Below are 14,834 nucleotides of genomic sequence, written 5' to 3'. Positions count from 1 at the left end.
TGCAGATCAGGGAGAGGCTACTATTGCAGAAGTCTTTAGAACTGTGTAAAGTTTTCCTAGATTCATAGAGGAAGATGAAGCAGAAGATCTTACATTTCCGGTTACTAAGGAGGAGATTGAAGCAGCCATGAAGCTCATGGGTAAGGACAAAAGCCCAGGCCCTGATGGCTGGACTATAGAATTGTTTCTCCATTTTTATGAACAAATTGGAGCCGAAATAACTGAAGTAGTTGAAGAGTCAAGGCTGAAAGGAGAAGTCTATAGACCTTTTAACTCAACCTTTATTGCTCTCATTCCTAAGAAGGATGATCCAGAAAGTTTTGAAGACTTTAGACCAATTTCATTATGTAATTGCATTTACAAGATTATTTCAAAGGTTATTGCTCTCAGAATTGCACCAATCCTGTCTAGAAATATATCAATGGAACAATTTGGGTTCCTGGATGGAAGACAGATTCACTAAGCCATTGGTGTAGCCCAGGAGGTTATCCATAGTGTCAAAATGAAGAAAAAGAAGGGAGCTGTTCTCAAAATCGACCTATCCAAAGCTTATGATAGGATCAGCTGGCTCTATCTAAGGATGCTGCTAACACACGTGGGATTCAGCTATCCTTTTGTCAGCTGGATTATGGGATGCATCACAAATGTCAGCTTTGCAGTACTGGTCAATGGAGCAGCCTCCTCTTTCTTTAACAGCCAGAGAGGCCTCAGGCAAGGGTGTCCATTATCCCCTCTCCTGTTCCTCCTTGTGGCAGAAGGGCTAAGCAGACTAATACATAAAGCCAGAAGAGAGGAGAAGGTAAAAGGTATCGAGGTAGCAATCAATCTCTACATCACTCACCTTCTTTTTGTTGATGATATCTTGATTTTCACCAATGGTAATTGCAGTGAATTAAAGGAGTTAAAATGTATTTTTGATCTTTTTCTAAAAGCCACTGGAATGCAGATAAACTCTGGGAAATCCCAAGCTTGTGTTGCAGATTTTGAAAGAAGAGAAAGAAATAGAATGGCTAATCTATTTCCTTTCCCCATTCAACCTCTGGAAGCTCCCTTCAAATATCTGGGTTTTTGGTTAAAGCCTGCTGCATACAAGAAAGAGGATTGGAACTGGCTCATTGCAAAGATAGAATCCAGAATATCACACTGGAGCTTTAGATGGCTATCCAGAGCTGGCAGACTGACCCTTATTAAATCAGTCTTGTTAGCCATTCCAGTATACTGGGCCGCTCTGACATGGATTCCTAAAGGAGTGATGGAGAAAATCAGAAGAATCTGTTGCAGATTCCTATGGGCAGGGTCAAAGGAATCCTCGGGTTTACCCTGGGTTGCTTGGGACAAAGTGGCCAGACCAAAAGAATGGGGAGGGTGGGGAATTAAGAGACTCCCTGAGTTCAGCATTTCATTAGCAGCAAAATCAGGATGGAGGCTAATAACTATGGAAAATCTTTGGACAAGGGTGGTGAAAAGGAAGTACATAGACCCTATCCCTCTGGAAGAATGGATCCGGAGTCAAAATAAGAAGTTAAAAAATTCCTCAGCTATCTGGAAGGCCACGGTGGAAGCCTTTACAGTGATCGAGCAAGGTTTAGCTTGGAAAGTGGGAGATGGAAGACAGGTCAGGATTGGCAGAGATCCCTGGGTTGGATGCAATGAAGCTTTTGCTCTATCTCCAGGGCTTCTTAGACACCTTGATAGTAAAGGTATTACATCATTAAATCAGGTGGAAAGAGCTGGACAGTCTACTATCTGGGGTCAGGCTTGGAAGGATGATGAAGAATTAGGGTTAAATATTAGATGGAAGAACAAGTGGGAGGGGTTCATCAAATAACTACAACGATCCAATGTCAGGATAAAAGATGAACCTGATTGCTTGATGTGGGCACAAAGAAATTCTGGGGAATATTCCCCAAAAGATGGATATTCCTTTCTAATGGGAAAGAAGGGATGGGGAGTACCGGAATGGTGGGCCAAAGATATATGGAAACTCAAATGCCCAGTCAAGTCTAGGCTCTTTCTCTGGTGCATTTTAAAAAGGAAGGTCCCAACATGGGAATCATTACAAGCTAGGTTTCTAGCTGGGCCAGGGCGATGCCCTTTATGCAAATCTGATGAGGAAACCATCAGTCATCTCTTCACAACCTGTGCTTTCTCAAGAAAGATATGGGAGGAGGTCACTGATTCGCTCAAGGTAAAGGCTCTGTGGGGGCATGACCCCTTGGATGCTGCTTGGAGGAAATGGTGGCAAACCTATCCGGAGGGGAACTTGAGGAACCTGCCCCTTATTTTCTGTTGGGGAGTTTGGCTTGCTAGAAACAAGAGTCTGTTCCAAGATAAGGACACACCTTCTTCCGTTATTGCCACTAATATCACAGCCATATACTCTGCCTTGCCTCCCCCTGAGGACAAGAAACCCAAATCAAAACAAAAACCTATCATTATACAGGAGGGCATTCCTTGTGGGTTCTTTGATGGGGCTTCCCAAAACAATAGGGCTGGGGCAGGCATGTGCATACACATTAATCCGGATCACATTCTAAAAGCTTCTGTTGGGCTGGGTACAGGCACAAATAACTATGCTGAATTATCGGCCTTACGATACCTTTTATGCTGGCTCCATCACGGAAACTTCAACTCTATTCAGACTTTTGGGGACTCACTAAATGTCATAAACTGGGTCAATGGAACTGCATCTTGTCAAAATCAGATTTTGAAGACACTTGTTGATGAAATTTCTATTCTGAAGACATACTTTAACAGGTTTTCGATTTGCCATATCTACAGGGACAGGAATGAGGAAGCAGATCAGCTATCTAAGGCTGGTCTACAACAGGATCCGGGCAGCTGGATAGTAGAAGAGACCAGACAGGGGCAGTCTTACATATCAGATCAGCCTCCATATGCTCAGCCTTTTTGATCACAGTTTTTACATCGTTTTTGACAGCACATTTCTCGGATATATATTCCTGTTTTATATTTTGTATATACTCTCCTTTATAGTTGTTTTTCTCCAGTTTTCAGCTACAGCAAACTGACTTTTAAAATATAATTTTTGTATATATTCACTTGGTTTTAGACTTATAATTTTTGTTGTAAGGGGTTGTTTTTCCTTCGTTGAAGGAGACCCCAGGTTTCCGTTTGTTGCTATGAGTTTTGACTTTACCTCCAGCCGGGAGGAAGACTATTACAGTTTCACAAAACAGCAGAAACAGCTCCATGATGTTGAGCAGTATTCAGAATCATATGAGCCAGCAGTATGGCATATGACCAATTTGTATGTAAACTTTTTATAGTCTCTTAATAAAAAGTTTTGATTTTTTCCTCGGAAAAACCATAATAGAAATCAAAGAAAACTTAAATCACAAGCAAAAAGAAGTAACCAGAATAATCAAAATGTTGAATCCAAAAACAAAAGAAGAATTAGAGGAATTAAGAATTGAAGACGAGACTGATATAGTCCTAGAAGTAAGAAGAGTTTTGACTAAAAGGAATTTAATGTTGCAATTAGAAAATAAATGTCAAAAATTAGATTTACAAGTAAAGAAATTCCATAGAAAATTCAATGTATTATGCCAAAAGGGACTTCCACCTCTAAGAGATTCTAGTGACCAATTGATTCCACTAGAAAAATACTAGCATGGATTACATGAGATAGCAGTAGATAGATCAAATTTTGCTAAAGTGAAAGAGATAATCAATGCTAAAGCATTTATTGAAGGCCTAGAATATGGTCTATTTATCCAACATGAAATTCAACAATTTTTTATTATTAGGCCAATTTTTGAAAACTATATAGATGTGGACAAAGCATATAGAAAAGTAACCAAATTTTCTATTCTAAATGATAAATGATGGCATAAAATACTTGAACTAATCGAGTAAAACAAAATGTTATATTTCAGCAACCAAATGTAGTGAAAGAAGGAGTAGAAAGAAAGACACAGGAGCATCAATTAAATAATTCAATTTGAAGCAACAATGATCAAACAATGCCCTCGAATTTTTGCTAATAACTCAAATCAGTTCAAAAAAATCTATTTTTCTGTTCTGTTTTTGTGAAAATCCAAATCTATTTTGGATAATATTGAATTTTGTAAAAGAATTTTGTATATTTAGATATTTTTGAATTACACTCTATAAAATATTTTGTAGTTCAAAGTAAGAAGGGTTGAACCCTTGTGATGATCCAGTGACACTATTGTACTACTACGAAATTTTTTTGAAGATAATCAAAGGATTATCACTTCATTCTTAATATCTTTTATTCATGTGAGTCTTTCTTGTTTATCCATTCATGTTTTTCATAAGCTATTTATGCATGTGTTCAAGGTAACATAGGAGTTAGGGCAAGGCTATGTTGAGTATCAACCTCCCTGACAGTCCACTACAAAGTTATAATCATTATGGAGATTAATTAACTAAATATTTTGTTTAGGTTAGTTCCTCTACATCTTTTAATTGTTTCCTTCTATCATCTTTTGAGCATATATTTTTTGGTTGTACAATTCTTCTCCATGCATCAACTGTATTTGATTAATTAAGTATTCAGTATGGATGTTTTACTATCACACATCTTCTTATTTTCCACTTTCAAAATCGATTAAAAGATTTATGTTGTTATGAATGAAAATCAACCCTTTTGAACTTCTCAGAAATATTTGGATTTTGCAAGTGTTAAAGGTGTAATAAATTGGCCATCCAATTCAATTAAACTCTTACTTAGATGCTTTGGCATAGTTCCCCAACCTAGAACTATCTACAAAGATACAACATCAGATTGGTGTCACTGCAAGGGAATGAAGTTTGAAGTTTTTCCCTAAGACAACGATAAGAATTACCTCTTAGTGGTGAACAAGAGGTTGGCAAGATAAAATATTTCACTTGGGGACATCACATATTAAAGTTGGCTTCATGAAAGCATACCAGATCTCATTCATATCCTGAGATCTACTCTCCTTTATCAGATCGAGAGAGACTTGTGAGAATTTCATCTATTAGACGTAGATTATAAGATTCTACTTATAATTTTTCCTCTCTTGCACTTGAAGAAGTATCACAAACCTAGCCTTTTCAATCAACCTCAATCCTTGTTGAATTATCATATTTACCACCTAGATTTTAGAATTCCTTTCTAAATGAGTATATCTTTAATATTCATTCCTAGTTTGTCAGCTTGAGTCTTTTGAATTTCATCTTTCCCATTCAGAACCATCTAATACTAAAGAAGACCCTAAACTCCAATAACTTAAATTGAAACCAACTGATTTCATTTTTTCTATCATACAAACTTATCCTTCTATTTCTACCCAGCTTGAAGAGGAACTTAACATTTATACTAAACCTCTAGCCTTTGAAGATCATGAGAAAATCATTCCTCAAGTCCATAAATTAGTTATTCATCCTCAATTTTTCAAGAAGCCTAAACCCCCATCTCAGTCATCTTCAAGCAATGTTGTCTCTCCTAAATAGATAGTTTTACTTCAAAGCCAAATGGTTGGATTTAGGCCAATTGTAACAGCTCGATATGCAACATTAGTACTTCCACTAGTAGACAAACTTCATGATTTTCCTTAAGGGTATTTGAAACATTTACCTAGATTTAATGGAGAAGCTGGGCCATTTGCAGAAGATCATCTAGATACATTTCTTGATTTTGCAGACAATATGAACATTGAACATGAGGATGTTTATACAAGACTATTTGTTCAATCATTAGAAGGAAATGTCAGAATATGGTTCAAGCAATTACAAGAAAATTCTATAAATTCATGGATTGAATTAACCAACATATTCAAGAATCAATGGGGAATTAAAAAGGATAATGTTTACTATTTAACAGAATTTGAAGACTTGAGAAGAAACCCTGGTGAACCTGTTGCAAACTTTATCAAAGATTTAATAATATTTACAATAAGATGCCACTAAATTGTAAACCCCAGCCACAACAGCTAAAGTTAGATTTTCTAAAGCATTTTATGATGATTTTGCTATAATTCTTAGAGAAAGAAAATTTTAAACATTAATAGACATGAAAACCAATGCAATTTAGGTAGAAGCTAATAGGTTGGCATCTAGTAAATTGAAACCAAAGGCAGAAAAAGATGAAAGAAAAGTTAAATCTAGAGAGGAAAGTACTTCATCATCAAAGAATAAAGAAGAAGAACACAAAATTGATGAAATAACATATGTATTAAGAAAATTTTCCAATCAAATTCCAAGAATGGAAACTTAGCCTAGGGTAGTCCAATAGGTTACAAATAGACCCCCAATTCAATATAGAAGACCTTTCCAGCCTCAAATTTTGCGAAGACCAAATACTAACCAACAAATTCAACCTCCATTAATGATTGATGATCAAGGCCTTACGGAAGTTGTCCTAGTTATCAAAAATGATATCAATTATTTTGAAGATCCATCATCTCAAAATTTTATTGCCCCTATTAATCAGGATCCGCCTCTTGTTCAAAATAAAGAGTCCTCTCAGGTTTCTAAATACCAACCTTTTTCTGAATTTCTCAATGTTGAATTGAATAGGAGATATGACCTAAGACCTAGACAAGGTCCTAGTAGGCATGTAAAAAATGTTACCTTTGATGAACCTCAAGAAAAATTTGTTGAAGATCCATCTGCTTAACCTCAAAATCGGTTACAAGAGCAAGCTTCTATAGAAAAATTTGTTCCAATTGTTTTTAATGTTGAAAGAGAATTAGAAAGTGTAAAAATTCCAATTCCCTTGTCTGAGCTTTCAAGGAATCCAAGTTATAAATAGCAAGTCTCCAAATGGATACAATATTCAAGTGTAGATGTTGAAGGAGATGTAATTAGCCTACAAGATGAAAGGCCTTTGGTTGTTTTTGGGCCTAGTTCAGATGTGATTGATGAAAGTGTTCCTCCTTTATTGTAGAGAAGTGAAGATCAAAATGAAAAACCAATTTCTTTCTTTGATAAGGTCATAAGAGATGCTGAACTAAAATATGACATCATAGAAAGACAAGCTTATGCCTTGGTACAAGCTTTGAAAGAATTTAGGATTGATGTATTGCATTCTCCTATAATCACTTATGTACGTAAAAATATAGTAAAGTCAATGTTGACTCATCCTGATATAGATGGAAGGAGTAGGAGATGGATTGTTAAGATACTTGAGTTTGATTTGGATATCAGACATACAAATTTGGTGAAAGGATGGGGTTTAGCGAAGTTGTTGGCAATCAAACTGAAAAAGACTTGGTATCAATACCATAATGCAAATTTCAGTGGAGAATAATCCACAAGAACCTTCTCATTCTTTAGGGGAGAAGAATCCACAAGAACCTTCTTCCAATTCAATACTTGTACCTCTTCCTTTACACATTGATGATAAGTTCTTATAATCAGATTGGTACAAAGACATTGTGTATTTTGCATGTGATTTTCAATATCCTCCTAAATTCATGAAGAATCAGTGTAGATCCCTCAATCCCAAGGAAATAAAGTATTGCATAGTAAATGAAATTTTGTATTAGAATGATCCCTTAATATCATCTTACTATGTTTGACTGTAAGTGAAACAAATGGAGTAATTGAGCAATTTCATGAAGGAGTTTGTGGAGTAAATTATGATTGGAAGGAAACTGCATATAAGATACTGAGAGCAAGTTTATATTGGCCAAAATTGTTTGAACATGTTGGAGCAAAGGTGAGAAGTTGTATGCCTTGTCATATTTTTGCAAGAAAACGGAGGTTAGCAACACTTCCTCTTGTTCTTGTTTTAGTGGAAGCTCCTTTCTCGTAGTGGGGATTATATTTCCTTGGTGAAATAGTTCTTGCTTCCAGTAATCAACATAGATGGATATTAACGACCACTGATTACTTTGAAAAGTGGGTAGAAGAAATTCTTGTAAAGAATGCAACTGACCTAGTGGGGATAAAATTTATTGAAGAAATTTTTTTGTCTGGACTTGGTTGTCCAAGAAAAATAGTTGCATATAATGCTCAAGATTTTAGTAACATTAAGATGATTGAATTTTATCAAAAATATCATATTTCCTTACATCACTCTATAGCTTATTATCCACAATGGAATGGGCTAACATAATCATCAAATAAAAGTTTGATTAAATTTATCGAGAAACTGTTAGCAGACCATAAAAGAAACTGGGGCAGTCATCTAAAATATGCAGTATGGGAAAATAGGGTTTCACCTAAAAGGTTTATTGGTAAATCTCCTTTTCAACTTTTTTATGGAATAGGAGTTATTTTCCTTACTCAATTAGCATTTCCAGTCATGAAGTTTTTGCAGGAGTCATATGAAGAGGAAGATGATTTTTCAAGAAGGATAAATCAAATTATTGAGCTAAATCAAGATAAAGATGAAGTTCAACATAAACTTCGACAATATCAAGACAAGATGAAGAGTTTGTTTGATAGAAGATCCAAAGAAAGAGATTTCAGAAAAGGAGATTTGGTTCTCAGATGGGATGCAAGAAGAGAAGATGGAGGCAAGCATGGAAACTTTGATAGTCTATGGTTAGGACCTTTCAGAATTATAGAGGTCAAAGGAATTAATACATTCATCCTACACAATATGGAAGGATATTATTCCTCATTGCCAATCAATGGAAAATATCTCAAGCATTATATCTAGTATTGAGTGTTTTTCATCATCATCATTGTATATTTCTGGTTTTTCTTTAAATTTCCATAGCAAGTATGATTTTCACAGCAAAGACTCCATAGCCCAAGGAGAAGGCACAAGGATGTGCAGGTTCTCTGCATCTTGTAGAGGGAAGCAATCCCCATATCGAGCCGATGTTGTAACTTATTTTTACCCTTAGAATAGTTTTACAAATTCCTTTTCATTGCAAGAAAATAAAAAAATAAAAATAAAAATAAAAATAAATATCAAAAGAAAGAAAAAGAAATGAAAAAATAGAAGTAAATAAATAAAAGAAAAAAAAATGTCTTTGAAATAAGCATGCAAATTTAAATTTCGCTAAATTGTATAATTTTTATTTGGAAATTATATATTTATCAAAATAAAATATTGGAAAATAAAATTTTGATTTCATTGTCGCCAAGGACATAATCTATATGCAGTTTCCGATGGTCCCGATGCCACGTGCCCATATCAATAATGGTAGATGAATTGCGGGACCCCCCGCATTCCTGATAGTTAATGGAGGGGGTGAGGTCCGCAAAGAAATTTCTCTCATCCCGCTTTTGTATATGTGTCAAGATCAGATGAATTGTGGGACCCCTTCCACTTGAAATCACATACCATCACACCCTCCCCTACCCCCCCCACAAACCACTTATCCTCCTCTGTTATTATTCCCTCTATTCTTATCCTCTGACCACCTTCCACCATTTTTAGTCTTAGCTACTTCTCTCGCTAAACTATCCAGGTGACTATTATCGCATTTATTATTCCCTCCACCATTAAAAACATTTAGTTCTCCTCGCCAATAATGGTTAATTCCAAATAAAACCATTATGAATGAAATAATAAAGCCATTATCCTTCCAAAAGAAAAATTTTACCTGCTACGTACAACTAGAGCTTCGAGAACATCATCTGAGTGAATTCCAATGATCAACAACTATCAATCACCGCTACTCTCAAGTAAATTCTCGATTCTCCTCAGTAATTTTGATTTTTTTCGAAATGGATACCCATAAAGGAAAATCCAAAGTGTCTATAGAGAATAACATGTTACCTCCTATGATTAATTTAGAAGAATTACCTCTTATTAACACCCATTTCAAGATTACTGAAACCAACTGTGAATTTTATTTGTACGAGCTTCACAATTGGGAATTAAAAAATATATGAGGATGTTAGTGATGAATTATCCTTCTGGGAATCCTTACTTCCTCAGTTTTGTTTCCCTCGGACACACCAATTCCCAGAAAGTGTCACCTGGTGCGAAGCCCAATACCTTCCAAGTTAGAGAGCTATAATTGCTCAAAATAATGAGACTCTTCTCTCCATAACCTATGAGTCGATTTGTCAAGCCCTAAAATTAAATCCTCAGGAATTCCTTCACCCTTTCTCTATTAATTTCCTTATGGATATTTATCAAAATCTTTCCTTTTCAGAGAGAGCTCATATTTTTGAGTAATTTCTACCAAAAAATTCTGAATTACCCACAACAAACCCACCTAATGCCTCTGCAATGTTTCTTGAGATGTCTAGGTAGGTAATTTCCATGGTTTCTTTTCTATTAGGATATCCAAATGATCAATGGGTAGACTAAGTTATCTTAGGGTTCTTATCAGTGTTTTCATCTGGTAAGAAACCCTCAATTATGTTCAATTATAGTCATTTTTTTTAGATGTAATTCATGATCAGTTCCTAAAGTTCAGTGTTGAAGGATCATTCAAGCACCAGTCAATTTTGGTTTACTTGTTTTTGTATCATCAATCAAAAAGGTTCAAGTTTCCTCTACAGAGATTGGATGTTGAAGGAAAACCACAATCAGTGATTCATTGGACTTCATTAGTGGGGAAAAATTCTAAATATTTCTCTTTCAATGACTTTGTCAATCAATGTTTGTATATTGAAATTTGTTTCTTAAGTAGTGATGTAGTTTCATGGTTTCCATATAGATTAAAATAATTCTACACTTAAGTGAGCAGCCTAAATTTGGAGACCGGTATTTATACAATGTTTTTTCAGATTTTAGAATTTATGGTTGTGAGTTGTGAGTTGTTACCTTACAAACTACCAGTTTTCATCCCCATGAGGATTTTTTCATTATATTATATCATACAGATGATGAACATGGATGATATTCATTTTTTTGTAGGAAGAAGAAAGCTCATTTTAAATTGAAGCCACGGGTTGGTCCATTCATAGCCAATACTAGAGCTACATAAAAGGAAGTTAATGTTTTGTTAAGTCGGATGAAATTTAAATCAAGTTTTCGCTGGTGATATGATCCATTATGAGTAATATCATCCATGATATTTGAACACATGTATGCACCATATGTACATATTGTGATGCCTAAATAGAACTTTATGCTAACAAAGAAGAATGGGAAGAGAATACAATATAGGAGGTTGAAGAGCAAGTGTCTAGTCAAATAGCATTCGAAACTCTCAGGTTGAAAGAAAAGGAATTGAATAGACCAAGAGAAATCATATCCCCAGTAGGATCAGAGTTACAGAAGGAAACATTCAAAGTGTTTAAGAGAAGAAAGTCCATAAATGTTGAAGAAGAGTGATCATAAGCTCAAACTTTTTAACAGCCTACCACAATCATACTTTCAGGAGATTTTGCATTATCATTACAACAAACAGAAGAAACCACCATGGATTCTCCTTCTTCTCCTTCTTCTTCAGGACAACAAAGTATTTTTGGAAAGCTCTTAGAGATGAAAAAGAAAAAAGAGGCATTAAAAAATTCAACATACGCAGAGTTCTAGAAACAATCTTTCACAACTCAGGCTAGATTACTATCTGCTTTAGATAGTGAAAGAGGAAAATTCCAAATAGCATTTATGGAACTAAACGTCCTTGTGCCAAAGAGTGTTGATGATTATAATACCTCTGTATTTTGATTAAACTGATACAACTATAGATCAAATTGATCTCCACAAACAAGAAAGTGAAATGATCTATACATCATTAACAAGTTCTTCCATGGAAGTATCCAAGCTACAGGAATCTCTAAACAACATTCACTCTCACTTGAAGCTAGAAAATATGTCTTCTCTAGCTAAAGATAACAAGATTAAGGGGCTAGAATATCTGGTTTTAAAGTTAGGATTAAATCCCAAAGATGTAAAATCAACTGAAGAAATAATTAAAAGAAAAAATGTAGACATTCAGGCACTAAGGAAACATTTGAAGTTACCAACAATTGAACATCACCAAGCACAAGAAATGGGACAACTGGAAAAAGAAAACAAAAACATGCTTCATATGGTTGTGGAAAAAACTATGCGGATCCATAAAATGGAGGCAGAGATGGAGAAATTAATCAAGGTAAGAGAACTTCAAATCATCACTAGAGCAGGGACATCTAAGGTAGTAGTATCAACAATAGAAAAGAAGTCTAGTATTCAGAATCTAAAAAAGAAATTTTCAAAAGCTATGGGATACCTATCATTAAAGGATATGGATATTAAGAATCTAAGAGCTCAATTAGACAAGACCCAAGATAATAAACTAAACGCTTATAATGCATACCTTGCTGAAATACAGAAAAACTTCAAATTAACCAAACAACTTGAGAAATATGAAAATGAATCGTTGATAGCACATACATTATATGAAGCAGAAGAAACAAATATGGATTGATATAAATTCAACCATAACTGAACTGTAGACATCTATTGAGATAATTTTTGAATAAGAAGAAATGGTAAAAATATCAAAGGCATCCATAATAGAAATCAAAGAAGACTTAGATCACAAGCCAGAAGAAGCAACTAGAATAATAAAATGTTGAATTCTAAAAAAGAATTGGAGGAATTAGGAATTGAAGATAGGATTGATATAGCCCTAGAACTAAGAAGATTTTTTATTAAGAGGAATTTAATGTTGCAATTATAAAACAAATGTCAAAACTTAGATGTACAAGTAAATAAATTCCATATAAAATTCAATGTTTTATGCCGAAAGGGACTTCCATCTCTGAGAGATTCTAGTGGCCAATTGATTCAACTAGAAAATTACCATCATGGATTACATGAGATAGCAATAGATAGATCAAAGTTTGCTAAATTAAAATGGATAAGCGATGCTAAATCATTTATTGAAGGCCTAGAATATGTTCTATTTATCGAACATGAAGCTCAACATTTGTTTATTACTAGGCCAACTTTTAAAAAGTATACAGAGGTGGATGAAGCATATAGAAACATAACAAATGTTCCTATTCCAGATGGAAAAAGATGGGATAATATACTTGAACTAATCAAGTAAAATAGAATGCTATATTTCAGCAACTAAATGCAGTGAAGGAAGGAGAAGAAAGAAAGATAACAAGAACATAAAGCAAGCAATTCAGTTTGAAGCAGTAGTCATCAAACAACACCCTCGAATTATGTGCTATTAACTCAAATCAATTCAGAATACCATTTTTGTGTTCTGTTTTTGTAAAAATCCAAATCAACTTTGGATAATATTGTATTTTGCAAAATAATTATTTTAGATTTATATATTTTTGAATTACACTCTATAAAGTATTTTGTAGTTTGAAGTAAGAAGGGTTGAACCCTTGTGATGGTCCAATGACACTATTGTACTACTCTGAAAATTATCTAAAGATAATCAAAGGATTTTGACTTCATTCTTAATAGCATATGTTCATATGAGTCTTTCTTGTTTATTTATTCATGGTTTTCATAAGCTATTTCTACATATGTTCAAGGTAAGATAGGAGTTAGGTCAAGTTTAGGTTGAGTATCAACCTCCCTGACAAACCACTACAAAGTTATAATCATTATGCAGATTAATTAACTAAACAATTTGTTTAGGTTAGTTCCTGTACATCTTTTAATTGTTTCCTTTTGTCTTCTTTTGAACATATATTGTTTGCTTGTAGAATTCCTCTACATGAATCAAATGTAGTTGATTAATTAAGTATTCAATATGGATGTTTGATTATCACATATCTTCTTATTTTCCACTTTCAAAATCAATTAAAATATTTATGTTCTTATGAAAGAAAATCAACCCTTTTGAACTTCTCAGAAATATTTGGATTTTACAAGTGTTAAAGGTTCAATACATTGGTCATCCAATTCAATTAAACCCTTTCTTAGATGCTTTGGCACAACTCCCCTGTTATGAAACCAGCTCACAAAAAGATAGAAAAGAGAGATCAACACCTTAGAATTTAGCCTCTTCGAGGGGGCAACCTCCTTTACATTACACAAATGAACAATTCTTGGATGATACAAATGAAAAGACCTCCTTTCTATATATAGGATTCTAGGGGGTCATAACATAATCAGAGCCGACATAACAATAATAATGTAAGGGCACACTAATAACAATAGTGGGCTTCTATGGGGCACAATAGTAACAATATGGGCACTACATGGTTACATCAATATAATAAGTGGGTTGTACTAATAACAATAGGGGTTACACTAGTAGTATAGGGGCCTAACATGCCCCTCTCCTTGAAAAAGCGTTGTCCTCAATGCTTGAGTAGTTCTTGATGCTTCTGTATAAAATTCTTGTCCTCCCATGTGGAATCTTCAGTGGGTAAGTTGTTCCACTTGATGAGATACTTTGAAATTGATCGATTTCGTAGCTGTCGGGTTCTTGTTTCTATGACTGCTCCAGGTTCCAATATGATTTTTCCTTCCTCTTCAATTTCTGGCAATATTGTTTGAATTAGGATCTTTTGCAACTTTTGAATAAGTCGCCATACTTCTTCATCCTTCTTCCATTCATCCCTTGCTTCATTTATCCAATCTGGTTGGATAATAGAAATAGCATAAAACAATGCTTCCACATCCTCATCCTTGAAGAGTCTTCCCATTCGGTAAGGTCGCCATTTTTTAAGTGCATGTAGTAATGCCAACATTTCCTTCTCATAAATAGCTTGCTTGAGATGTAGCAATAAAAATACCCAATCACCTACATCAAAACATTTTTCGCTATGATGTTGATATACCTGTTGTTTCATTTGATTTTGCACCGAAGTGGCGTTATCCTTTAAAATTTGGAGAACTTGTTGTTGATGCTCGATGTGATCTTTCACTGCTTGAACCTTTTCCTTCTTGATATGTCCTTCTATCTCTAGAGTTTGAGGAGTGGTAATTTCTTCCAATCCTTTACAAGATATGGTCGGATTCATTTCTTGATGCTCGATGTGATCTTTCACTTCTTGAA

General features: G+C 34.6%; 1 protein-coding gene across 1 annotated transcript; it reads left to right on the top strand.

Moving 5' to 3' along the window:
* The first annotated feature begins 1,930 nt into the window (after positions 1 to 1,930).
* Positions 1,931 to 2,914, top strand: LOC149203643 (uncharacterized). Its single transcript, XM_089401943.1, has one exon. The coding sequence runs from the start codon at positions 1,931 to 1,933 to the stop codon at positions 2,912 to 2,914; it is 984 nt and encodes a 327-aa protein (XP_089258069.1).
* Positions 2,915 to 14,834: the final 11,920 nt, after the last annotated feature.

This window comes from Pinus tabuliformis, chromosome 2_1 (genome assembly GCF_031772625.1).
Source record: "Pinus tabuliformis cultivar Carrire ecotype Pingquan chromosome 2_1, CPIR1, whole genome shotgun sequence".
Taxonomy (NCBI): domain Eukaryota; kingdom Viridiplantae; phylum Streptophyta; class Pinopsida; order Pinales; family Pinaceae; genus Pinus; species Pinus tabuliformis.
Note: the sequence above shows the minus strand (reverse complement) of the source record. Positions and strands in the feature narration are given on the sequence as shown.

Coding starts and splice junctions, on each gene's coding strand:
- LOC149203643 (XM_089401943.1), top strand. CDS start 1,931: ATGGGAAAGAAGGGATGGGGAGTACCGGAATGGTGGGCCAAAGATATA.